The sequence below is a fragment of the Lampetra planeri genome, chromosome 10 (assembly GCF_965212315.1).
Source record: "Lampetra planeri chromosome 10, kcLamPlan1.2.h2, whole genome shotgun sequence".
Classification (NCBI taxonomy): domain Eukaryota; kingdom Metazoa; phylum Chordata; class Hyperoartia; order Petromyzontiformes; family Petromyzontidae; genus Lampetra; species Lampetra planeri.
Window position 1 is genome coordinate 9597943 of NC_136116.1, and position 27897 is coordinate 9625839.

A 27897-nucleotide genomic window follows, 5' to 3' on the forward strand; every position below is an offset into this window, starting at 1 on the left:
AAAACTACAAATCAGCACGTCAAGGACTATTCATAAATATGTGCAAGCAGTTTTCCGTGGCAGCCAGCCATCGACGACCGTACTGCTATTAAATACTTCAGTGCAGTGGCGGCTCCTGCAAAATCTCTCAGGGGGGGCAAATGTCTGGATGATTGATAAGGTCCACCCATGCAATGAATAAATTAACAGCTTCAGCATGTAAAGGCAACTTCACTTCTTTAATATTAATGAAAAATAAAGTGACTCTTACAATACATCTTGTTTGTTTATATACTCACTATTAAAACAAACCACTCAAGTTTATTTTATTAAAGATTCCACTAGGTGGCGATAAATTATATTGTTGGATGAAACGTGCTTACGTATGATGACGTTAGCACGTATGATGACGTAAGCACGTTAGTGCATGCCCTCCCGGAAGCCATAGAGAATGCATTGCAGCGCCCCCGTTCGATAAAAAAACATCTTTGAATGTAAGTCTATGGGGCCACTCGGGGCGATTCTCAGCCGTAGTGAAATCGCCCAAAAAGAGGCGGTACTCCACAGAACGTGACATGACGCTGATTGGACTATATCCAGAGGCTGACAGTGACGGCTAGCGTGACTCTGTGGTTGAATGACATTGGTGGTGCGTCGCCCAATCGCCCTAATGAAGAAACCGCCCCTGCTTCAGTGGACAAAGAAATGCTGGGAAGGCGATACAGGAGCCATGAAATATGCACGGTTTTTCTTCCTAGTCGTTTTTATTTTTTTTACCATCGATTGCGGCGAAGTTCCCCGAGTCGCTCCCGGGCGTCATGGTCCGGGGGTCGCCGTCGTCCGTGCTGCTGAAGCTGCCGTTGGTCTTCCCATTGGTCGCCTTCTCTCGCATGCCCACCGACCTCCCGCTGCCCACGCGGCTTCGACTCCCGTTCCGGGAAAGGGGCGCTCTGGCTCGTCTCCGTGGGGTCATGACCATGACCGGTTGTTCTTCCGTCGAGGGCTCCGGCTTCGTCTCGCCGGGCTTGGCAGCCGCCGTGTCCTCCTCGTCCGACACTTTATCGACCGACAGTCCCTTTTTGAGGCGTTGGTCTATAAAAAGGGAATAATCGGACGATGATTAAAAATCATTACTCGAGTGTTCTGGCTGGCTGCTGGACGAGTTCGTCTCTGCCCCAACTTTAACTCTGTTGTCGGTCAGTTAAACACGTAGGGCTTTCGTGACCAGTTTTTTTTTTGGGTTAGATCACGTGACTATAACTATTGTTAGTGGCTGCTGTGAGCCGTTACCACCGAAACTAGCAGGGTGCCTAGCTAAACGGGATATTTTGTGTAACAAATGAGCAATTAATTGATATGGCGAAAAAATAAGTACGGAAACATATGTGTATTACTGCCGCGTCGATTAAGGGACGTCTCACCTCAGTCTCGAGACTGTTATTAATGACGGTCATGCCTTTTTTGTTTTGACAACCACTTAATAAGTGCTTTTGCATGTGGGAAAAAACTAGTGATCAGAGCAAATGCATGAATGTGAGGGGGGGGGGGGATATAAACACACAAGCATGTGACATTCAAACTAGACGACCTGGTTCCTGTACTGGCTGCGACAGGCCACCTCATAACTCTGCAGGTCGAGAGTCCGGTGAGCGCGACTCACTCGCCGTGCCCCCAGAGCAGCGGCGTGACGCCGTGTGCCGCCACTCCGGGCACTGCACGGCGTTATTTGAACTCGACGATAACGCGATTATCTCTCGGAGTCAACGGTAATAATGCTCCATAATAGAGGTGTTTTGGGTTAGATCGCGCAAATATGTAAATGTGTCGTTAATACCCGCCACGACCCGACACAACCAACTAGTCAGAGTTGTCACGTAAACAGAACGTAGCCAATTTGTCACTAGTACAGCACTAGTACAGCACTAGTGTATAGTGTAGAGTAGTGTATAGTGTAGAGTAGTGTAGTGTATAGTGTAGTGTACTAGTACAGCACACCGGTGTGTTGGAGCGCCAAGCCACAACATTTACAATCTGAGTACGACGTTTCGCCAGGAATTACAACTAGCTTCATCAGGCGACAGCCAGATTTATGGATAATATTGGTCGCGAAAGCCGACGTGTTAATAATGCCGATGATACATTTGTAATTTGCACCGAGAACTTTCATTGGGTGCTACACCTATACTGTCCAGCAGTTTCAAGCCTCTTCGAAACACATGTGGTCGACTGAGATGTAAAAATAAACTTACATTAGATTCCTGGAATTGGAGGTTATGCTAATACTACCGGGACGTGAATACAAACAACCAGATTAAATGTAATGGCAGTTGAATAAATATAACAAGTTTTGACCAACTTGTACTTTTACACCACGATGCATTCATCATAGCACAGTGAGGCAGCAGCTCGTGGTGTCTGGTAAAGTTCGTGCATCATGTGAGCAGGACTCTATTCTGCTGGTGTCATTCATAGAATCGTTGTATATCTGCTGGTGTATGCATGAACCAAGCTCGAACCCACCACCATGCTCAACAAAGAACAGACATAATGTATTTCTTGAAATTCATCACACTAATAATAATGCAACATCCTCAAGGAGTCTCAAGACTTTTCAAAAACAATCCCAGCATTGATGATTGGCATGTGGGAGAGCAACTGATAACCTGGAGAAAACCCGTGCATACGAGGGAGCGACTTTGTATGCGTGTAGATTTTAGTTCGCACCACACGTTGCCAATCGGAGGTGGGGGGGGGACAACAATCCCATCTCTTGGCCACGTCAGAACTTCACACCTACACCACCTGGCAAGCTCTTTACCAATGAGACTCAACCCTGTCTAGCTTCGGAGACCCATGAACTCAAGTGCATTCAGGGGTCATTTAGCTATAGGCCATTACTGTTATTATTATTATCCCGGTTCGAAATAAAATCATGGTCATTTTCAAAATGATTTATTTATATACGTATAATCAAACAATTAATTATACATTTATTATAGCGTTTCCCTCTTCACGTGCGTGGCTTTTCTCCGGGTGCTTAGGTTTTCTCCCACGTGAATCGTCGTGATGTAGTATATTGAAATTAGGCAGGTTTAACTTTTGTTTATCTTTTGTAGGGATTTTAGCCACGGGGAACCAAGCTGAAACCCTATTCCCTACCGAAGGGGTACCACAGGTAATTCCAGTGCCTACAGGGTACTAATCGAGTTTAACATTCTCCGGGTTCTCTAGTTTCCTCCCACATGTAAAACAATCCTTGAATTATCCGATAACAGCTGAATACATAGAGGACCGCAGAGCTTGGCCAATTGTTGGCACCAGCTCAGAGCATTGGCCGCTGCCTTCCCGCGCGTCTGCGGTTCCTCCTCGTCGCACCTCCAGCTCGTCATCTCTCTCGCTCTCTACGAGAGCGGTTCCTCCTCCTCGCACCTCCAGCTCGTCATCTCTCTCTCTCTCTCGCTCTCTACGAGAGCGGTTCCTCCTCCTCGCACCTCCAGCTCGTCATCTCTCTCTCTCTCTCGCTCTCTACGAGAGCGAGTGAACGCTGTGCGGTGGCGGCGACGCGTTGAAAGTTGAACGTTACCAAAATAACCACCGAGTGGGCTCCCCCCCCCCACCCCACCTATGATGTCGAGCTGTTTCCAGCGCTCCTTGTTGTAGACAATGCACTCGCGCCACGCCGCTCCGAAGTACGCGATGTCGACGGACAGCACGGAGCCCGGGGCGGGGCTGGCTTTGCCGCCTCTCTGGCTCACCTCCATGCCCCCGACACTGCGCTCAGGAAATTACGAACGGGGGGGGAGGGGGGGGGAGAAAATAAAAACACTCATTGAGGGGGAAGGTGTGTAACGAATCACCCCCACCACGTGCTTTGGTGACCACTCTCAATTCAACGATGGGATTCGACTTAGAATTCGGTGTGTGTGAAATCTCTATTGGCTGCAGGGTTTACGAGAATCTATCGGATACAACATGAACGTTTAAATCAAATCGATTCTTACGCGCAGAATTCCATGCCTATATTGTGGCCGTAAGAATCGACTTCAGTCGATGAATCGACGCGTCGTTACGTGCCTATTTAGGACACACGGTTTGTTATGCACCAATTATAATCCAACAGCACCATCATTAGTGCTGCTTTGTCAGTCCGGTTTGTAGATTCAATGAAGTTCGCCTTGGGTTTCCCAGTCTCAGGTGACTCACGCAGGTGGATTCATTGATAGTTGGAATGCAAATGCAGCATGTGGAGGTGATGATAATGGTCCCAGTGCTGGGTTCCCACAAGACCAGTTCCCGCGGGAAGCTGCATGGGCTGCATGCACCCCATATGGTGGAGACAGTGCTGATGATGAAGCCACTGCCAGGACATTTGAGTTTCTAAATGGGTCTCTCTGTGAGAATATGGGCTTCTGTGCAAGGCTATGGGGTCTTTTTGAGATTCTATCTCTGTGAGAAGGCAATGATGATGGTGATGATGAATTTGTTTCCAGCGAATTCCAATAACTCAGTGAATCCACCTGTAACTCAGTGAATCACCGGAAGCCAGAAAACCTGAGCTGGAGATTGTGGCCTTGGGCAACCCAGAGCCACCAGCTAAGCACTGCGTGTGAAGGAGTGAACAGACATCTTTCATTTAATCTTGATTTGAAGCTTTCGTGACTGCAGGAATCCATACTCTTTGGTTCTTTCGGTAAAGTCACGTAGATAGAAAATTAATCAATCACGACGTTTCGATCGCAACACAAGCGACCGTCTTCTTATTAAATTTCTTCAGTTAACAGAGCATTACATCGCGTCCAGGGAATGGCTCCTGAAGACGACACCACAGCATGAGTCGCGCATTCACTTCAACAGGCCACCGTTATCCCCGCTCCATGGGCCCCAGTGCAGTTGCACAGCCTTCACGCTCGATAGCTACGCCACTGCCTACCCAGCTCTGGAAGGTGCTTGTTCAATAATCGTAGTGACGGTGGATGGACGGATGATAAATGATAGATGAACGGTAACGATTATAACGACGTTGGATGATGATGAATGATGGACTACAATGACTATGGCAATGATAATGATCTCCTTCTTTCGTACGGCGGCTGATGTAGATGCAGAGCAACAGCTGCAATTTCACATTCAGGTGGTCAAGCCAGATAACCGTGTCAGGAGTAGAGAGTGTGTCGCTGTGATGTCTGCTTCGTATTTGTGGATTGGGCATTGCATCGTTATATATTGTATGGTCTGTTCTGGATGACCAGAGTCACACACTGGAGAGTTTTTAATCGTCCATTTGTGCATCAGATATCCGCATCTGCCATGGTTTGCATGGACGCGATTTAAGGTGGACTGTGAATTTCGTGGAAAATCAAACCCAGGGATCATCTGCGTTGGGTCTTTCACAACAATATCGATGATGGATGATGATCGAAGATGACGCCGCCGCCGACGACTGCAACAGCGACAATGGCAGGGAGGAAGTCGGCCATGCCGGCGATGTCCCACGACCCTCGGGCTCTCACCTCGAGCGGCGCTTGGCGCTGGACGCGGCGCGCACGGCCTCCTTGACGAGCGGCGCCACGATGCCCTCCACCATGTCCGTGAGCACCGACAGCGTGGGCTCCACGATGAAGTCGATGAAGCCTGCGGAGCACGACGCCCGCGCAGGGAAAACGACAGCGAGCTCACGACGGCCCCCGGCCGCTTCAAAATAAATGGCCCCTCCCGAGCGCCGTGTCGGGCACTTCTACAAATGAACGCAGCCCCACGGGGTCATCCCACTGGGATTTTTGCACACAGCGTTGGTGTACGGTGTTTTTTGCTGCAATATTTTGCTGTCTTTTCTTGGATTTTCTGTTTGCACTCAGTTACATATTCACTTAAAGATGTTTTTTTGTTCATGTTTTTGTTTTATGTTTGTTGCGCTTGCACCCGATTCAAGAGCCGAATGGCTCACAGGGCTATACCTAATAAATGAACTTGAACTTGACGTAATTACACACACGTTATGGGACAGAGGACAGCGATTCAAAATGCAATGTTGAAGTGTACCTCTGTGCTCCCACATTATTGCACCTTTGCGCTCACCGACCCACACTAACCAGCACATCTCATTGATCTTAGAAGCTAAGCAGGTCTGAGCTTCGGTAGTGCTGGCGTGGGTGTTCACAGTGTATGGAACAGGTGTTTCAGGCTGTGGGGTTAGATTGGAGGTAGATGAAAATAGTGTTAGCAAAATCCATTGTTGTACTGAACCGTGCTGGAACGTCTATGCTCCCAGCCTTCACCAACCTCAACCAACCAGCATGGTGAAGTATGGTCAAATAACCCCCATACTGTGTGCGAAAAACGGACTGTACACGTGCGTGTACACTATATGTGGGGTTTCCCTTTGAGAGTAAATATCGACATGGAACGTGACACAGAATGTTCCACCACCATCCCAGCTCACGTGAAAAGCCAGTTCATCTGGAGTACGTCTAATAGCATTGCACTGCATTTCTCCATTATTGGGAACAGTAGACACATTATTTTTTATCTCCAGACTATGACTAAATAAAAAAGATACACTTGATAATTATTCTAATAGCTACATGAATCTTCAAAGTACAGGTTTCCCTCATTTGAACCAGGTTCGATTTGTGCAATTTCACGTATGTGTGGCTAAACTATTTCTACCCACTATGAATTCACCCATATACAGTCGGACGTGGGACAACATTGTCTGTGTGTACTGTGTGCGTGTGTGTACTGTGTGTATGTACTGTGTGAGTGTGTGTACTGTCTGTGTGTACTGTGTGCGTGTGTGTACTGTCTGTGTGTACTGTGTGCGTGTGTGTACTGTCTGTGTGTACTGTGTGTACTGTGTGCGTGTGTGTACTGTGTGTATGTACTGTGTGAGTGTGTGTACTGTCTGTGTGTACTGTGTGCGTGTGTGTACTGTGTGTATGTACTGTGTGAGTGTGTACTGTCTGTGTGTACTGTGTGTGTGTGTGTACTGTGTGTATGTACTGTGTGAGTGTGTACTGTCTGTGTGTACTGTGTGCGTGTGTGTACTGTGTGTATGTACTGTGTGCGTGTGTGTACTATCTGTGTGTACTGTGTGCGTGTGTGTACTGTCTGTGTGTACTGTGTGCGTGTGTGTACTGTCTGTGTGTACTGTGTGCGCTCCCTGGCAGGCAGCTGCCTCCTCGTGTGGTTCTGTCAGGTACGCCCCCTTTTTTTGGAACGCATCTACTACTACCGCATAAAGCGAGGGGAACCTGCATCTGAACAGGTGTGGCGGCTTACGGCAGTTCTGGGAGGGCATCCACGCAGCACGGAATAGATCGTGGCTAATGACTTACGGGGGCTCAACGATAGTTATAACCCACCAATAAACAGCGCGGGCAACTCACCGACTTGTGACTGCGGTACCATGGTGGATTTGCGGTCACACAGCGGAGAGAAGGGCAGGCCCAGCTCCTCCTCGCGGTCTCCCTGCGTCAACATGAAGCGCAGCGAGGACAGAGACTCAACACGGCGTTCGATTTGTCAATTTTACAGTGGGGGGGGATGAAAGAAAATAACTTTCACCAAGCCGCATCGACCAGTGTGGTGAAGTATGGCCAAGCAACCCCCCCCGTAAACGACACTGCACGAGGGCAGATTCATCCAATAGCAGATTGAAAAATACCGTAACTGTAACGAACACATAACAGGTGCTGTTGCCTGAATGTGTTGTATGTACTTTGAAATAATAATGATGATGCTATAATAATAAATAACGTGTTTAATCTTGGGAAGCCTCACCGAGTCTCAAGACTCTCTTTTTTAAGGAGGGCGCTGCTAAATGTGCATGCTTGTCCAGCTCCGATGATGAGAGTTTGGCTTCTCGTGAAAGGGAACCCGGGTACACGGAAAAGGAACCCACCACACGCCAAGAAAGGGGGCCGCTCCCCAGCTCATAGCTCCACGCAGAGATTAGCGAAGACAACTGAAAGCGGAGTCCAGGGGACAAAGTAAATAATTATAGCCAGGAAATTCCCACCCCACCCCCCCATATGAAATCGCCCCCTGGACTTACGCCACTCGTTACCAATCAATGTCCATGATTTATTTCACTACGGACGCCTCCCTCGTGTTTTCATCATTACCGCTCGTGCCACGCCGGTTGGGGCTATCATCTTTGAATTAAACAAACAACAACAATCAAGATCACGCACAAAAGGTTTGAGCGCCTCAAAGTCGTGCATCCTGTTGGATGTGCATTTGGGACAACAGTGGCAAAACCACTGAAGCTATTCAGAGACTCAAAACAGAGTAAAAGTAGTGCTAAAGAGACGAAGGCATTTACTGCTCACCTGGTTAAGCAAACACACTTGTGTACCGATGGCAAACCTACTCGTGGCTGTGCGCACTTACCGGTTGTGTCAATCACAAAAACACCGTGACCACATTTGCCCATCAGCTTAGATAGATTATTGGGGCAAGTGATGTGGGCAAAGCCACGTGAATTCTGAAATAATACATCTCATATGAATGATATAATTTGGGTTTGCTATGCGTTCATCACGCACACATAGTCACCTTTGTATCCCCATTGCTGCTGTTGGGCTGACGATACCACGTACAGTACTCGTGTTAGGTTACGTAGACCCAGAGGGCTACAAGTGGTGGGCAGCAGAGAGCAGTGCTGCAAAATAGACTGTTGTATTGTATTCCTATGCCCCTGCATCCCCCACCACCACCAACCGCCTTCACCAACACACGCCGATCAGCATGGTGAAGTATGGTCAAATAACCCAAGACCCGCACAGCATGTGGAGGCCCTCGGCCAGCAGCGGATAGATTAAAGGCCTGTACATGCGCACATCTTAAGGCTAATGAATGCAATAAGGTACCACAAACTAGACAAAACAAAAGAGACAACAGGCATGAGGCAGTGCAAATGGAACAAAAACGAGCAGATTCTTGGATCGAACTGTGACCCTTAATCAAGACAAATTATGGGAGGAACGGCGTACGTGGTTGAGTGAATTGCTACAAGGCCAACACGTTACCTGCTGCAGGTTATCTTCTGCTCATTGCTTATTGCCCATAGCTTACTGCAAACTGCATTCTGCGCATTGCCTGCCTGCTAACACTGCCTGTTTTATGTTCGTTGCCTACTGCTCGTTGCATCCGGTTGGGTAGGGGGGACCTCACCTGCTGGAAGAACTCCTCCAGGAGGGACTCGGTCCAGCGGCGGTGGAGCCGCCACTCCTTTGCTGGGTGGCTGATATCGGAGGTGTGCACGATCAGGGACATCGCCTTGGGCTTGTCGATGACGCTGCAGAGAGGGAACGTGGTGGGCGTGAGCCAAGTCCACACTTCGGTCGTAGGCAAGACGCCGATGCGGTGCCAACAACGATGTGGTTATTGAGTGTACTTGGGCATAGTTTTGTGAACCAATTGGGACTGTCACTTAGATTTTAGAAAACACGTGTCCCCCCCCTTTCTGGGCAAGGGAGAAATGTTCATAAAATACCACGGTATTGGGCGCGCGCAGACAACCCGACTTTCTCTTTATACACGCTGGTATGCAGATGGTACATTCAGTTTCATGTCGGTGTCAAAGCACCGACTTGTTTCGCTAAAAAAAAAAATCTGTTTCTAAAACTAGACATAGCAATAATTGCCTTAAAAATGACACCCTATAGGAAGTATTTTTTTTAAAAATGTTTTTACCGCGAGGTCACTTAATTTGCAGAACTGCCCGCTAACGGTCGCACATAGGACAGGCGACGGATCAGGGGCCGTGTACGGGGCTGAAACCTGTCTGGCTGCTGCAGCGTGGTCTTCATGGCCTTGATCTGCTGGAAGTGGCAGGACATGTCAGTTGCCAGAACCATCTCCACCACCAGAGCCCGCAGCTCCCTACTCACCACGGACGGGAGGTGGAGCGGAGAGGTAGTAGGGGAGAGGGATCATGAAACAGGGAGGCAAAGGGGTTAAACTCGAAGGGGAATGCAGTTGTCAGATCCCCCGTGGCCTCGTGGAATTGTTCAATTTTACATTCTTCTTCTGTTGATTTGCTTTATTGGTTGTGGATGGTGGCAGTGCACAGCCGAAATCCAGCAGCTTTTGAGATGTGATCTACCATCAGTCTGCATTACCTAGCCCGGTGACACTGTCTCTACCTTTATACATAAAAAAAAGCATTTAAAAACAAACATGGGGACCAAAAGAATGTACTGGACGAGACAGAGACAAGCGAATATCCAGCGGAAGAGACTGATAGGAAAGAGTGACTGATTACAGATACAGAGAAAAACAGAAGAGAAAGGGATTGATGAAGCAAACAAAGACGCAACGAGGGTGGTTAAGGCTACGGTGAGATGACGGTGGCGACGTGGAGGGCACCGGTAAATGTGAGCGAAGAGCTCGTAAAACCACGTGGCGTAGATCATCGGGGGTTAACAACCCACGCAGGCGATTGCTGCCAGAATTACGGACCAAGTGTTCCATTAGGGGGCATTCACAGAAAACAACGTCGACGATCCCCATACAATGGCGGCACCAAACGCTGCGCATTGCTGCCTTTGTCAGCTGACAGCACGGGCGCATTCGTCGGTTAGCGTGCAGAAAACAATGTCCGTCGTCGTCGAGATGAGCTCATTTCAGCGCAGATGGGAGGCTGTGAACACCCCGCGTCAACAGCCTGTGCAAACAACCAGGCGCTACACCCGGCGAGCTCGCACAACGTACAAGCGCATAGCGGTCAACCCCTTGTCAGTGCCTAGGGGCCATCCATTTAGTAGGTACGCAAAAATATGTCAAAACTTGACCCCTCTCCCCCTCTCCCTGTACGCACCTGCGTACGTTTGCCTGACGCACCCCCCCCCCCCGAATCCTATAGAACGGCCGATATTTAATCCACGCAGAAACGATCAAGGATTAATAATATTAACGTGTTTAAGCAAACAGAAAGTCCACCGCGGGACTAACTAATTTGAAGACCAATGTAGACAAATTATTATCGAGGCTTCACCCCCCTCACCGTTCCCTATGTGTACGTACATTGTCAGTAGACCCCCCCATACGCAAGCGGTACGCATTTGGGTTAACCCGCCCTCCATGCGTATGAACTAAATGGATGGCCCCCTACCGTATTACAGACCAATTCAGACCTGATTGGTCACCTTTACGCATCTCAACGTTCACCCTACAAAGTCCCATCACAAGGGAGAAATAAAAACAAAGAGACAAAAAACAGCGTCCGTATTGAAACGGCTGTGTGCCGTATGGGCCTGAAATCTCAATCTCCCTGTACAAGAATACGGGTGGGCCTTATTTGTGTTGACAGCTACGCAAAGCGTTGTGCAGGATCTGCGCACAGCTAATAAGAGGGTTGGGATCCACGCCGCACCACTGTCGACATTCCTCAAATCTCCAGCATCAGAAGAGCTCAGGATCAGACGTGTTCCTCTCTTGTTTAGACTCCAGTAGTTGCACATCGGGTTGGAGTGGTGGTGCAGTGGTGAAAGTGGTGGTGAGAGTGATGGTGGTGCAGTGGTGACGTAGTGGTGGTGGTGCAGTAGTGAGGGTGGTGGTGATGCAGTGGTGGGAGTGGTGGTGGTGCAGTGGTGAGAGTGATGGTGATGAAGTGGTGGGAGTGGTGGTGAAAGTGGTGGTGATGCAGTGGTGAGGGTGGTGGTGATGCAGTGGTGAGAGCACTGCGCTCTAAAACTGATGTATGAACCAGTCCAGGGCCCCACGCTCTCTTGAGAAACGCGCACTTATTGACATGGTGAAGTATCGTAAATTAACCCCCACAAAATGGGACATTTTTGCCAGTATCAAAGTATAAAAAAAATTAAGAAGAGGTTAAGAAGAGGTTTTTATTCTTTCTGGCAATAAACCAGGAGGTGTTAAGATGTTCAGACACCAACTAAAAACCTTTTGCAAGGAATCAAGTCTGCATGAACCACACGTACTTGTGGCAAAACATGCAAACAAACATGCTCTGATAACATATGCATCAATCTAGATCTTACGTTTTCGTGATTGCAGTGATTCATACTCTTTGGTTCTTTCGGTAAAATCACGTAGGTATAACATTTTCATTTTATACCTACGTGATTTTTATTTATTTTATTTTCTACCTACGTGACTTTACCGAAAGAACCAAAGATTATGGATCACTGCAGTCACGAAAACGTAAGATCTAGATTGAACCGCCTCTACGGGGAGGGCTTCTTGCTGTGGCTTTCCCACCTGATGACGGAAGCTTGTGTTGATTCCAAAACGTCGTGATTTGATTTATTCATTTTTTATTTACATTTATTTTATAACATATGCATTGTCTTTGAAACTGATTGGTCTACACCAGCGACAGCTTTCTTTAGGGCCTGGTCTCACCAGTGTCAGACCAGAGAACACCACACAGTGTTCGCTCACTCTCGTGGAGATAAATAACGACTCGGACGTGCGAGGAGGAACCACAGACGAGTGGGAAGGCAGCCAGGCAGTGAACCAGCGCCAACAATTGCCCAAGCTCTGTGATCCTGTATATGTGCATGTGTTATCAGCTAATTAATGATTGTTTTACCTGTGGCAGGAAACCAGAGAACCCGGAGAATGTTAAACTTGACGAGTACCCTGTGGACATTGGAATATCTCGTGGCACCCCTTCATGAGAGAAGATTATTTCAGCTTGGTGCCGCGTGGCAAGAAAATCCCTACGAATTTTCAAAAAAGTCAAACCTGCCTCATTTCAATCTACTGTATCGCCATAATTCACGGCGAAAAACAAACACAGCTGTAGATTCACGCACACTGCCTCCTTTCTCATAAGGTGTCCGATACGCCCTGTGTGAACCTCGGCGCGGTTTTATCCCTGCACGATTCCATCTCACGCAAATGTTCCGCAGGGCTGCAGTGCCTGGTGAACCCGGTTGGAGGCAGCACTCGATTTGTATATCGCAGCGAAGAGGGGGCAGCAATCGCACGCCGTCAAAGACGCGTGCTGTGCGCCCGACTCGACGATGCAAGAGATCACCACGTTCGTAAAGGATTTGGCAGGCGTGGTGCCGTCCTCAGGGCTTGTATTAGAGGGGGTTTAGGTCTCTCAGGGGAATGCCGGTGATGGGGCTCCCAGCCACTATACCGTCAATGTACACACATACCACATACTATATATTAAAAACAAGTGCTATTTATGTGATACGAAGAAGCGCCATTGCCCGAAATGTCACCTGAGATTTATTTTGTTCCTCCGAAGGCAATGTGTTTTTTTAAAAACATTGTGTGGATTTGTTTTAAAACGAGGCACTGTATAGATGTTTTTTTGAGGCAGCTGGGGCAAGTGCTGTTAGCGAGCACCTATTAAGGGGGTGGAGTTGACCATGAACACGTCCGGACTGCCTTTGTATCCCCATTGCTGATGTTTACACAGTGCGGCAAGTGCAGTGCTCATTTACGACTGAGTCGACCTAGGGGGAGGCCACGAACAGGTTTCAGATGCCACTTAGCCACTTAGTCAGCCATGGCGTCAGGAATCAAACTCACGTATTTGGACGAGCCATTGATATAAATGTAAAAAATGTGTATTTTTTTGCGGAGGAATAGATGTATAAAGGAAACATCTGCTTATTGATTATCGATGATGTCGGTGAGTTCGTTGCACTTCGTGAAAACCACCACGCCACCATTCCCCGTGCTACAAAGACCCCCCCCCCCCCCCCCGTGTATAGCCTTAACAGGCTCTAGGGGCAAGTGCTGTTAGCGAGTAGCACGGCGCACGAGGGGGTGGGTGGCCAGCACCAAGCCCGACCGCCTTTGTCTCTCCAGCAGCAATGCTTACACACCGCACTAGAAACTCATTTGAGGCTGAGTCGACCTAGGAGAGGCCCAAACCCGGCTCAGACAATCGTCTCTGCTGTTTGCCATGAGCGGGAATCGAACTCGTGTCGCTCGCTAACCGCTGTGCCACCGCTCCCCCCCCATAACACACACAAACACAGTCACATATGCGCATACTATAAAAACCCGCGCAAACAGCAAAATACACACACACAGTCACCGACAGTATGTCCGTCTTGTGTACTTAGTCGACGATGTGCAAATACTGGAGTCTAAACAGCTCCATAAATTAAACATCGTTAAAACGGCGAGCACGCCGGGTGACGAATCATCCCCTGCCGCTGTTCGCCACCGGCTGCCGCTGTCGCTGCCGATGAGCGCTCCCCCCCCCCCCCTCGAGCCCCCCCACCCCCCTCCCCATAACCCCCCCCTCCTCCCCCCACACATACCTCCTCCCGACCCCCCCGACACCCCCTCCCCCCCGACACCCCCCTCCCCCCCGACCCCCCCCTCCCCCCGCCCCCGCCCCCCCCTCCACCAACCCCCCCCTCCACCGACACCTCCTCCCCCTGATCCTCCCTCCCCCCCACCCCCCTCCCCCCTCCCCCCAGGGGAGTGGGGGCTGCCCCCCCCCCCCCCGCCTGATGGCGTTGTGTGTGCTGGTCCCACGGCTGCGACTGTGAGACGCGTGGCTCCCCCAGCCAACCCCCTCCGACCCAGAGGCCAATTTCAGTGTTCACCTTTCACATGCGGCGCATGCCCCCCCCCCACGCCCCACACCGCCCCAACACCACAACCACGACGATGTCCCCTGCGACACTGCAGCGGGCGACCAGGCGATGGGTGTCGCGCAAATGATCAATCGATGATCGGCGCTCCGACGAGATGAAGTTCAAATGATCCGCAAGGAGTGGGGTCGGGGATTTCCATAATGAAACAGTTGCAATTAAAACAAAAATCAATGGAAAATGTTATGTTAATCGTCGTTGGAAATGTAATTGTTTATAAGTGCAATTAAAAATAGGCATTAAGACGTAACTCGTTAGATTATCTGCTCATTAATTGCTTTCTTAATTGGGTTAGAAATATCCTGCAATCTCTGTCGATGAGGACCCATGGGTCATACGACTGGACATCTGTGAAAAAAAAGCTTCAGAGCTCATCGCAGTCCTCCCAGTCTACAAACAATGATTCTGATTCTGGCTGGGGATAATTCAACCCCAAGAAACTGCCAGCTGTAATAGCCGTTCGATAGCGGAACAATTGGATAAGCTAAACTCGAGGACTTGATGGAGGTGACGGTGCTGATGAACGTCATGTTGTGCAGCACACAATGACGGGCACTCAACGACGACACTATTTTGAAGAAAAAACGAAGAGGCAGGCAGACCTCGTTGAACAAAGGGTCTTATATGTACGTTTAACTTCTTTCGCACCGTACGTAGCTAACCGTGCTAATTGGAGGTGCATATAGCTCCAGTGGCTTCCTAATATCGAAACAAATGTAACCAGGAGGATAAATACTACAATGCTCTATAAAGCCCAAAATCATAAAAAAGGCAAACACACGTAGCAACGAGCAGGTCGGACTCTATTTCAACTCTAGGCAGTAGTTACAAATACGAATTTCAGATGTTTCTATGTACTCTATGAGTGTAGATATGGCTTTATTTGCGCCCAATGTCTGCTCTCTATGCCGTTGAGACCTTCATCGTGATTGCAATCGCGCACCGAAAACACTTAAGCGTGAGTCTAAGTGTCTTCACCACTCCGTAGATGGGGGGGAGGGGGGGCGGCATTGTCTACAAGTCTACGAAGGGACCAGCCGCGGGCCTCGTCATTTAGCCCACAACATCTGTCCCTGCGTCTGTCCGATCGCCCACGGTGGCACAGCACGAAACGACTAAGACGTGCACAGCAGCAGCAGCAGCAACACCAGCAGCAGCAGCAGCGGCAGCAGCAGCAGCTACGTTCTCCTCGTACTCCCCCTGTAGGTCGACAGTTTGGCAGGGGATACACTCAAGCTGGGTTTAGCACGAGGGGGAGAGAGAAAAACAACATTTCATCTCCCGGCCAGCACGGCCTCACACACAGGCAATCGGAAAAATGATGCGCGTTGGATGATCATTTTCTGAACAAGGGCACTGCCCCAATTGCGTGGTCATTTTCACCAACTGGGGCACGATTTCTTTTTTGCAAATTGGACAATAGCTCTCCCACCATCCTCTAAATATAGAATAAATGACGACGACTACGATGATGATGATGATGATGATAGCTTAGGCTTGAAGACACTGATGGTGGTGGTGGTTATGTTGGTGGTGATGGCGGTGGTGATGTTGGTGATGGTAAAGATGAAGGCAGATGTAGACTCTACCTCCAGTCATCCTTGCTGAGGTTGATGAGGATGTTGGCATCCTCATCGGCCTGCATGATGCGGTACGCGGTGCTCACGTGGTGATTCTCCATCACCGAGCGGTCGTTGTACAGGATGGCCACTTCGGACCTGGTGAGGGGTGGGGGTGAGGAGCGGGAGTGGGGGGGTCAAGGTAAGGGGTGAGAGTTAGAGACGGGGGTGAGAGTGGGAGACGGGGGTGAGAGTGAGGGGTGGGGCTAAGGGGCAGGGGTGAGGGTTAGTGGTGTGGGTGAGGGTCGTGATGAAAGTAAGGGGTGCTGGTAATGCTGAGGGGGTGGGGGAGGGTCGAGGATGAGAGTGAGGGGTAGGGGTCAGGGCAAGGCGTGAAGGTGAGGGTAATGCAATCATTTTCTGCCATTGTCAATCCACTGTTGAAGGAAGGCCTCGCCACACAATGTTGGTTATGGAGGGTGGTTTGACCATACTTCACCACAATGGTCAGTGCGTGTTGGTGAAGGGGGGGGATATAGGGCACCAGGCTGGGAATCAAACTCAGGAGGCTGGGTTTATGGCACTGTGCATGAACAACAGTGCGACTGGTCCACTCCTGAACTACGAGCCGCAAATAATTGCGACTACAATGGCAAGTGCCCTCATGGACGCGCCGGTACTCCGACCATCGCGCGAGCGTGCGTGAGTGAGTGCATGCGTGGAGGAGACGCGGGCGCGTGCGCACCGGGTCTGGATGTGGAAGTTGTTCGTGGTGCCCGTGTGCTCCAGGTCATGAATGGCTGCCGCAAACAGCATGGCGAAGATCTCCAACTCGTTCAGCCAGTGCTGGCAACGAGAGTCGAAAAGCTACATCATCAACGTCATCATCATCGTACATTAAGCAGTCCCCCTCCTTAAGCTCATACCCCGTTCCTCTCTTTAAGGTCACCTCCTTTCAATATTGCCCATTCTCTTCCCCTTCCCTCCCCTTGCCCCTCCACTTCTTCCCATCCCTCCCCTACCCTGTTGTGATTCGCAAGTACCCCTTTATCGCTGTCACTCATTCCTCAATCAATGTCCCTTCCCTCTATATCATTCCATTCTGTTACAGTTTTGTAAGTCATGTCAAGCACATTGAGTGAAGGCGCTGTATAAAAAATATAGATTAGATTAAATAAATTAGTATCTTCATGATCATTGTTACTCAGCCATAAAAAAAAAAGTCTATGTGTATTTAACTGATCATCTAAATGATCATTTAAATTATAGTTATCATTGGCATGATCGTATCCAGTAATATCTGTATCATGCTATGTTTTCTGGTAATTATATCTAAATCACCGTTAGCATGATTGTTACACACTCTTAGTGCCGTCTCTAAGCTTAAATTGTTTTCATTCTTGAATGAAGTTGCCTTCAAGGAATGTCATAAAGCTCTAACGCTCACAATAACTAACATTTTCCATCGGGTGGCTCAAAGTGTCATTCATTAATTAACGTTTTAATAGACGCAACAAAACCATTTTTTTTCATCGACTAAACGACTGCTATTGAGCTAGTGTTTCGCAGGAAGTTCTGTCGTCGTGGAAGCAGCGTTACCATGAAGCCGGTTTTGAGCAGGAGGAAGTGCACCGTCTGCGTGACGTCGGCGGCATGCATGAGGTTGTGGTAGGGGTTCTTGTATTTGCTGTATCCCGCCTCGAGCGCATCCGCAAACGACACCAGCGAGGAGATGGGAATCTGCCCGAGCGGACAGCAGGAGCGCGTTTAATCATTGAGTGCGTGTACCTTATGGGTCACCCTCATCCCCCCCCGACACCCAAAAGTCGCCAACACATCTGGGAGCTTTAACCAGGGACAGGCACGTGGGTTGGCTGGGCAATCCCCTCCCTTCTGTCGGAAACTCACGCATTTTTAAAAGCCACGCCCACTCAATTATCCACGAGCTCCGCCCACTTAGTGAGCGGCCTCCTCCCGATCCTCGCTTTTTTCAAATGTTGGGCCCAACTGCTTCTCCTAAGCCCCCCACCCACTCTTCAGGTAGGCGAACCCTTCTTGCTGACCCACCCATACTGGACCATCTGTGGAAGAGAGATTCATAGCCCATCGGATTACTCCAGTATAAATAAAGATGCTGATTCTGAAACTAGGATTGTCCCGGCCAGACTAGGACGTTGGGTAGTTTTACTCTCACACCTGTCCATACCGCTCATCGTACCCAATAGAAAATGTACAGAAATTCAGCAGAAATCCATAGAACTCTCATGCCGAGGACTAAAATGAGTCCCTGGGCTTACAAAAGGGAAGCTGCAGAGGTAGGTTGTTGCCGTGCGGTTTGTGAGGTCACGGTGGCATGACGATGTGAAGGCTTTACGATGAAGTGGCACTGTGGTCGTAGGACTATTCCCCCTCCTGATCGTAGCACCTTGAACCGTGCGATGAGGTCGTATCGGGTGAGCGTCTCGTACAAGGTGAACTTGAGCGCGTGTTCCCCGCTCGCCTCGTTCAGGGCAAAAATGTCAAAGGACCACTTGTCCACGTCCTGAAAACAGAGCGTTCGCGAAAACTAAATTCAAACTTTTTTTCCGTGCGCAGCAGCAGTTTTGCAAAAGAATAAAGCAATCGTACAACCTCATACAGGAGAATTATATTCGGTGAAACTCCTCCTCGCATCTGGCCTCCTTTTATCCTCTCTGTCTGTGATTCACGCCTTTCAGGTTCATTCAAGTTTCATTCATTAGGTATAGCCCTGTGAGCCATGCGGCTCTTGACTCGGGTGCAACGTGGACATTTGAATCAACACGCGGACATTATTGTTAGCCATGTGTCCATGATTGCTACTATCTGCCCACAAGATCGTTAACCCAGAATTGGTGACAAAATGTATCCGATTATCCACTTTTGTGTGGATAGAAGCAACAGCCTGCGAGTTGCGGCACATTCAACCGATTATCCACACTTATCTTGAGCTTTGTCCCAATTCGGTTTGACCTGTAGTGGTTACCTGGGAGTACATCATTCATCCTCGTATCAGGAATTAATTAGCGAGTCAGAGTAACTCAGCAGTCGTGGGGGGGGGGGGGGGGCAAAGTCACCCGATTATCCGCATTTATCCATGCACACTTTAACGCAGATTTAAGGAGTAGAACAACTGTGAATAGTGGATAAGAGTCCATATAATCAACACAGATACGAGTCGTTTCACCGTAACAAATTAACATTATGTTCAAAAGTCCTTCAGAGCCATTACACCCTGATTGTTCTCGGTCAACATCGACGTATGGAACCGTGCTGTCGGCTCGTAACGGCTGGGCTTACCTTTAGCACTGAGATGACGCCCGGTGGGTAACTCAGCCCCGTCATGCTGGAGGAGCGGCGGTACATCCTGCAAATGCAGCAGCAGCAGCACCGGCAGCGTGGCTCTACCATCTTACATTGACATGCTAATCTCTCACAATGCAATGGCCACCTCTGCAGCTTCGTCGTCGTTACATGCAAATTTCATCACTAGCCCCGCCCACTTCGCTTATGACCGTTGGGCTACACCCATCTCAAACCTTTATAACATCCTGCCTCAGCAGCTCTCCCGCTATTTTTTCACCTGATGACAATTGCTTGTGTTGCGATCGAAACGTCGTGATTTTTTTTCTATCTACGTGGCTTTACCGAAAGACCCAAAGAATATGGGATGATACATCAAGCAATCGTCACCCCCCCCCCGCCTCCCTCACCACTACTGGCAGCAGACCAATGCCCGTTTAGCAGGCCTGTCACCTCGTGCTGCAACTGGGACTACTTGCAGTAGACAACGTTGCCCTTTTAAAAATGTGTTGAGATGCGACGAAAAACACTTCGCTCCACCCTGGCAAAATAAGCATGGCGCTCTGTCAACAGCAAATCCTTGTCGTTGATAGAGTAATGGCAGTTTGTGGATTTCGGTGCAGGAATGGGAAGAAAATTGCGTGCCCTTATCTGTAAGTATCTTGAAACTATGAAGCTACATTTTTCTGATACCAAGACAACCTTTGGTCAACAACATCTTGCCCTGCTGGCCCCACCGCTGAATAGTTTTACCTTAGAAGAACAAGATGAGAACAAACTATTGTTAAAGAAAAAACAAAAACAGCCAAACGATAAATTGTGATCAGCGGCTGGACATCCTTACAAACGGGCGAGCGAATGGGATGATCCCCGCACTCCGTGTGAATTCAATCCCTGACAAATCGACCGTGACCTGCCACGGTGCAATCGGCGCGGTTCACGGGGTTGTGCCACGCGTTCGTTAAAACGGGCCCAAGCCCAAATCAGGCCGGGGCGCCGTTGCGTCGTGCACCAGGGATCAAAAAAGGTCACGCGGGGACAAAGGGGACCGCTGCCTGACGACCCAGGGATTGAATGGCGCCGAGCATGTGGTTCGACCGTTGGCTTCCCCAGAGCAGTGAACGACTTGAATCAGCACAACTGGCTCCCTGCTGCGTTTATTTATCTCTCAGCGGTTTCTGGGTAGGGCGCAGTGGCGTAGCGGTTCGTCGAAATGGGCCCTGGGTGGCAAGGAATAAAGGGGGGCATACCCCCATGTCCAATTTCACCCCCCCCCCCCGCCGTCTTTGTGGCCTGGCGCCCAGGCCCCCCCCCCCCCCCTCGAATCTGTGGCCCCCACGGTGCAGTTGCACTGCCTGCACACTCGATAGCTACGCCACTGGCTCGTGTGCGTCAATTTTTGTCCGAGTCGGAAACCAAATGTGGAACCCGTAGGAGGTAGAAGAGGATGTTTAAAAATTCTATATATTATTAATACAAATAAATAATAATAATAAGAGTGAGCAGCGTACAGAGCGCCGGGTTGATGCCGCAGTGAGCGGTTTGCGCGCTCACGCCCAGGGGGGTCAGGAGGTCACGGTTCACAAGCGGCGCGACACCTGGCTGCTCTGGTCACACGAGGAGGGCTCTAAACACAAAGGCTGCCAAAAAACGATGCTTGGGCAGGCATTCGGGTATGTGGGCGCATGTGTGTGTGTGTGTCTCTGTGTCTGCTCGTGTGTTGCATGTGTGTCACCATCTTGTGTACGGTGTCTCACGTGTGCAATCTGTGTCTCGCGTGTGTTTGTGTGTGAAGAGCAGCGGGCCCGATGAGTGCCAATCCAATTACCTAGTTTCGGTTTCCGGTCATGGCTAAATTCATTGGCAATGTATGTATGTATGTAGAACTTCTTTCGCACCGTACATAGCCAACTGTGCTAATCGGGGGAAGGACATCAAACTAAGCACAAAACGCAGTTTGTTGTCCTTCCCCTGTAAGCAGTATCTAAACCTGTCCCAAGCTTTCAATCGGTCGATTCAGTCTTAAAACGAGTACCTGGCTCTCACGAAAAGCTAGTTGCGTTGCGTTTATGACGATCGCTTTCCATGTAAAGTGTGTTTCAACCAGGCTCGGTAGCGCATACACTCCTGTGATTCGGAACTTTAGGAAGCATAGGTCGTGGATCGCGGAGACTTGCGAGACGCTCATACCTTTATGGGCTGCGATATGGCCAGAAGGTGGCAGTGCAGTGTGTGAATTTGTAACCCCATCTGCGTGATCCTTTGAATGCTACCCCCTGGCATGTGTGGCGGCTTTTCTTCACCGTTCGTGCCACTTCACTTTCCTCTCTCGCGTGAACAATCCTTTACAATGAATGGTCCAAGCATCGCAATGCAGAAACCTTGTGATAGAGAGAGTCTTGTGAGCGGAGGCGGTACGGCATGGAGGAGGGGGGAGCAGGAGGGTATGGCAGGAGGGTATGGCACCTCTCGACAAAGATGCCGGCTTGTACGGCGTGAACAATGCTGCGGAAGCTGGGCTTGTCCTCCGGCTTTCGGTTCACCAGCCCCATGTGGCTCGTGAAGGTGGAGGCCAGCCAGTCGCGCACCTGCGACGGCACCGCCTCCGTGCCCAGGTCTCCCAGCTCATCCTCAGGGTCCAGGAGACGCCTTGCGTGTCCACAGGGAAAGAGAGAGAGAGAGCGAGGGTGAGTGTGCAGGTACAACACAAAGAGACAGCAAGCACCAGCACACCAGCTGCCATTCCACACTAAGTGACAATGATGTCACCGCAGCGATTGTACAAGGCTACAAGGCGAGGTGCACTCTTGCCCTTCTGCCTAAACTATACTGTTTTAATTTTATTTTACCAAGTAAGGCCCAGTCAACTATACAACTCTTTGTCAGAAGCGACCTGCCAACAAATGATAACACGACAAAGTAGCAAATACTCTCAAACGCATGATTCTAAATGTAGAGGGAAAAAAACTGGAGGACCCGGAGAAAAATCCACACGACCACGGTGAGAACATACAAGCTCCAAATATACAGGCGTCAGGGTCTGCATCGAACCCAAGGCCAATCAGTTTCAAATGCAATGCATGTATTATCAGAGCATGTTTGTTTGCATATTTTTCCACAATTACGTGTGGTTAATGCAGACTTGATACCTCGCAAAAGGTTTCTATTTAGTGTGTGAACATTTTAACACCTGTTTTATTGCCAGAAATAGTCAAGCCTATTCTTATATTTTTCATCATTTTGATACTGCCAAAAAGGTCCAATAGACACCAAGACCTCCTGCATACCAGGCGAGGTAGTTAACATCTCACCACCCAGATGCCCACATTGAGCCCACACTCCCCCCCCCCCCACCTGTTGTCCTCCATATAGACGGCCTCGAGCACGGACGCGGCGTAATCCAGGTTCTTCTTGAGGTCGGCGACGGGAAGTTCCCCTCGCTCCAGCTGCTTGAGGAGGCATCGCAGTCTGGGCAACGTGTCGGGAGAAGATCAGCGGCATCGCAGGGTCGGGCACAACAACAACAATGGTAAATAAAAACGCGAAAAAAATATATAAAGGCCCATTTCACCTCGTGGGCTAATTGGGTTCCTGGTAACTTTCCAAAACATAATGGGGCCATTATGATTTGTTTACAGTGCCATGTGTAGGCTTATGCAACGGTACAAAATGCATACATTTTTTATCGCAGCATATGAAAAGGAACGAGTGTGACATTGGCGAGTCACCTTCAAATAAAACGCACGTTATTTTTTTTTGAAAGCCCCATTGAGTGGCATGGCTCTTTCTTTAAAAAAAGTCTTTCTTAAAATTATTTTTTTTTATTACTGTTTCGTCGGAGGACAAAGCAACTTGAACATATCCGAGGAAGCATCGACCACTGGTTACACAAAGACCTGCTCGACCCTCCACAAACTCGTCTGAAATCCCGGAAAACAATCTGAGCACTGTTCTCAATGTGTGAGTGGATGTGCATGGCTGGAATACAGACATCCAGATGTGTAAGGACTCAAGCAGCCTAGGCATACAGATGCCCAAATATACAGATACCCATATGCCCAGGCACAGCTTTGTCTAGATGTCCAGGTACCCAGATGCCCAGGTGCTCAGGCACTCAAATGTTGGAGTATCCAGGCATCCATGTGCTAAGGCAGGGGTCCCCAACCCCCGGGCCACGAACCGGTACCAGTCCGTGGCCTGTTAGGAACCGGGCCGCACAGCAGCAGGAGGTGAGAGCGGTGAGTCCGCGCGTGGCCCGCCCCATTGTTTTATTTACCACTTCCGTCCGCGCCTCTTTCCCGCACTTGTCTCAGTCACAGTTTTGGTAAGCCCACAAGCTCTAACCCCGAGCCAAAATGAGTAAAAAACAAACGTCGCCGGAGAGCTTCTTTGAAAAGGGGGAAAGACCCAATGATGAACGCCCCCCTCCCCCTCCCCCCCCGGTCCGTGAAAAAATTGTCTTCCACGAAACCGGTCCCTGGTGCCAAACAGCTTGAGGACCGCTGTGCTAAGGTACCCAGAATGTTCATTCACCCAGACGTTCAGATGCCTAAGCACCCAGTCGTCTTAACGTGCAGATGCTCAGACAACCAGACATCCAGGTACACAGACACTCAGATGCTCAGGTGCCCAGCTGGGGGTGAGCAGAGGTGGTGACGAGCTTCACCTGACGGCCGCTCTCTCCAGAGCTTCGGGGCTGTCGCAGGGTGGCGGCTCCTCAGCCAGGACCTGCGCCGGGTCTCGGTCATCCGCCCGGCCACCCCCGTGGCCCCGGTCACCCCCCGCTGGGCCCCACTCCCCTCCCCCGGGCACCAGCAGGTGCTGCTGCTGCTGCTGCGTTGCTCCCTTCTCCTGCTGGGCGCTCGGCCCCCTGATGGAGCTGTGTGATTGAGTCCCTGCAACACGGGGTTGGGAGCGGGAAACATCGCGTGTGGATTCATCACCCGTTCTGTGGGTAAATTTTTAATCAGGAGGCACACGACTGTTGAGTTATCACAGGATGTTTGTCCATCTTTCCGCATTTGACTCGAGAACCAAAAGCAGTCGTACAATGTGTGACACACCAATTGCGAACAAAACGGTTCCCCTTTCTCCAAAAAATGTAAGTTCCTTTTTTGAGAGGGCAAGGCCTGACCTGGGGAGAGTGGGTACACACGTGTGAAGGAGCGATTGGTTAATTGGCAATTGCCCGCAAGTGGCCGCCTGTTGATGGTCGGCTACATCCCCTTTCATTCGCCTCTCGACGGTCGCCTCGTCCCTGCGTTCACGGCCACGTCCAAGAGACGGCGCCAAAAAAACGGCAACCGGCTGATGCCGATTCAACAAATGACACGAGGGAAAGTGTGGACTCGGGTGTCGGATGGACACTGCAAGACCCTCGCTGAACTGCGTTGGCTCTCCGTTGCCAAAGGATTGTATTACAAAGGTTGCACTCGTTACATACACACGAAGTGCTTGCCACAAATGAAGCAGAATACCTTGCTGATCTCGTCAAGGAACATAAACCATCACCCAAACTCCAGTCGTCCTTGCAGTCGCAGCTTTTGGCAAACCATTGAACAAGATGGTGACTGTGATTTAAAGCTTTCAAATTTTCTTGCTGTGGATTTCACACCTGATGATGATTGCTTGTGTTGCAGTCGAAACGTCGTGAGAATTTTTATTGTTTTATATTTATATTATTTTATTATTTACCGAAAGAACCAAGAATAAGATGGTCACTGCATCGTGCGCTTTCAGATGCACTTCTGTGGTTGTCTGGAACGCGCTTCCTTCCGATATTAGAACGCCACTGGAGCTATGCACTTTTACATCTGGATTGAAAATGTATTTCATAAGAACTTATTTTTGTGTTAAGTTCGTTGTCCATCCAGCGCACCTCCGATAAACACGGACGGCTACGTATGGTGCGAAAAAAGTTCTACACACATGCATACGAGCCTGCAGAACAGGGCTTTCCCTGGTAGTCCACTTTATAGCTGGTTTACTTTATCATCCTATTGCACGCTTTAATTTAAAAAGCACTAATGTTCGTGCAAATGATGTAAAAATTGTGGTATTTTTTTTACAGAAACAAGGGTCGGATATCTATGACCAGACATAGAGAACCGACATATTCAGACACAGCCAGACATTACGTTTCCTGTGCAAAGATATATTTTGAAACCAATGAGCTCTCTTCTGGTTCCGTCCACAACAAGATGATTCATTCATGATGCCGATATTGAAACAACTGGTTTTAATCCCCACGACAGTTGATAAAAAAAGGTCTGGCATGAAACACGTGTGTATGCTTACATTTTATAATTGTTAAATATTTAATGCTTCAGGTAATTAAACTTTAATAACCATCTGCAACCTGTTGCGTTTTGCTACCGGCTGCCGCTTGTTCCCATCACCATAATCGCCACTTTTTTTCATTTAATATTGAATTATTCATGTGATTTGTCTGTATTTTTAAACCTTCATTTGTTATCCCGCTTAAAAAAAGACCCTTAAATGCACTTAAAAAAGAGGGTTATGAATTGTGCACAAATTGCGACGGGAAATTAATGTAAACACAGACGGCCCCCCCACCCCCCCTTTGCCAATCCCCACTGCCAGATGAAGGCCTCCCTGTGCGGGTCGTGGGGCCTCCCCGTGCGGGTCGTGGGGCGAGTGTGGGCTGAAGCAGAGGTCGCAACCGGGTACCCGATACCCGTACCCGTACCCTACCCGATACCTGGCTACCCGTACCCGGCCGGGTACGGGTACCCGTTTGTGACCCTGGTGCGGCCGGGTACGGGTACGGGTAGGCCGTGAGTCACTGGTGAGTCACCGTTTGTCACTCATTTCGGGTAGGGTACGGGTACGGGTAGGGAACGGGTACCCATACCCGGCCGGGTACGGGTATGGGTACCCATTTGCGACCCTGGTGCGGCCGGGTACGGGTAAGCAATCAAAACCCGTTTGCGACCTCTGGGCTGAAGGCGGGGCGAGGCCGCACAGGGCATTTGCTGCACTGCTGCCTTCTGCCACCAACGAAAATCATGGTCCACCCCTAAACCACATCCGCATAAACCGTGGCAGATGCGGGTACCCGATGTACAAATGGGAAATAAATGAATTAACTATCCAGTGACGCGACTGTGGTCATCCAGAACAGGACCAACCACACAACGTATTACCACGCAATGCCCCCATCCGCAAATACGAAGGAGACGTCACGGCGAGACACCGCTGCTCGTGACGCGGTTGTCTGGGTTTGACCACCCCAATGTTAAATTGCAGTTGTTGTATCTGCATCTACATCAGCCGTATAAAAGAAGAAGACGGTCAAACGCATTGCCGCAAGCAGCCTGCAGCAACCTGCGCCGCGCGCTTGATGATCACACATCAAGAGCACTTTATCCAGTCTGCTCAGCCACGAGGTCGAAAACGCGACCACGATGCGAGAGGATTTTACGTCTCACCGAAACATTGTCTGGTTCACTGGCAGTAAGACTGGAGCGGGAGGCATGCTAAGCTCGTCGCGGCAGCCACGGCGATCAAGATACTGGATGTGGTGTGCCGATCGCCGGACAATTTTCTGTGCCACCGACCCTGACACACCTGGCTGGAATTAATCAGTGGCGCTTTATATATATATACGCAGTATATACACACACACACACATTATATATATAACGCCAAAGATTCATATACATTCAATATACACACAACATAAATATCTAATATATTTCAAATATATAAAACATGTTGTAATTATATATATATAAAATGCACAGATATTATATATAAATAAATATATATCCACGTATTATATATATTCAGATACACCAGCGTACTCTCGCCAAATTGCGCAAACAGCTGCGAGAAGTCGGCCGGACTCGCCCTGCGATGCTGTGAGCGCAATTAGGGCTGGCGAAGCTTCCCCCCCCCCCCGTCTCCCCACCTCCGCCCGGTGCGTATTGACTGCCTCATCGACTCCTCTCAAGTCCTCCTCCTCCCTGCCGACCTTTTGAGAGCGGCACAGCGTCCCTGCGCATCTGTTGCCATCCCTTCCACCCCTCCCCTGCAGCGCACACGCTCGGCTCAGCCCTCCCCGCCGTTCCCCCCCCCCCCCCAACTAAAACCTCACAGCCATCCTCCCTAAGCTCTCATCCCGCTTCCCAACCACCCCCACCCCCCCCCGACATGCAACTAAATAAATATATAATGCAGCGTCCAATTATCCATCCACACAGCGCTTAGCGACAGCGCCTCTTGGGAGAGGGTGGAGGTGTAACGAGGAAGGAGGAGGACGGATGGTGAAGAAGAGACGTGGAGAAGGGCTCCGAGGGAGTTGGTCCGGTTGCGTTAAAACAAACAGATTTCATTTACAAAAAAAAAATGTTGCCCGCGTTTTGTCTTCATTCATTAGAATATTCATTCTCATTCGGTGTTTTGTATTCATTCAT

At 49.6% G+C, this 27897-nt stretch overlaps 2 protein-coding genes across 2 annotated transcripts in view; both read right to left on the reverse strand.

Moving 5' to 3' along the window:
* LOC144720992 (dual specificity calcium/calmodulin-dependent 3',5'-cyclic nucleotide phosphodiesterase 1C-like) lies at nt 1-24213 on the reverse strand. Its single transcript, XM_078598249.1, has 14 exons — nt 24126-24213; nt 22814-22927; nt 21926-22108; nt 19457-19523; nt 18564-18680; nt 17738-17878; nt 16884-16984; nt 16169-16297; nt 9763-9864; nt 9154-9277; nt 7365-7446; nt 5490-5610; nt 3602-3750; nt 1-1071 (listed from the first exon to the last, which is right to left on the reverse strand). The coding sequence occupies exons 2-14, from the start codon at nt 22825-22827 to the stop codon at nt 734-736; spliced, it is 1668 nt and encodes a 555-aa protein (XP_078454375.1). The 5' UTR covers nt 22828-22927; nt 24126-24213; the 3' UTR covers nt 1-733.
* The window catches only part of LOC144721141 (dual specificity calcium/calmodulin-dependent 3',5'-cyclic nucleotide phosphodiesterase 1C-like), a 25054-nt gene continuing 21278 nt past the window's right edge, over nt 24122-27897 (reverse strand). The window contains exon 3 of the mRNA XM_078598537.1: nt 24122-24354. Within this exon, the coding sequence (XP_078454663.1) occupies nt 24122-24354 (233 nt within the window). The remainder of the gene's footprint in view (nt 24355-27897) is intronic.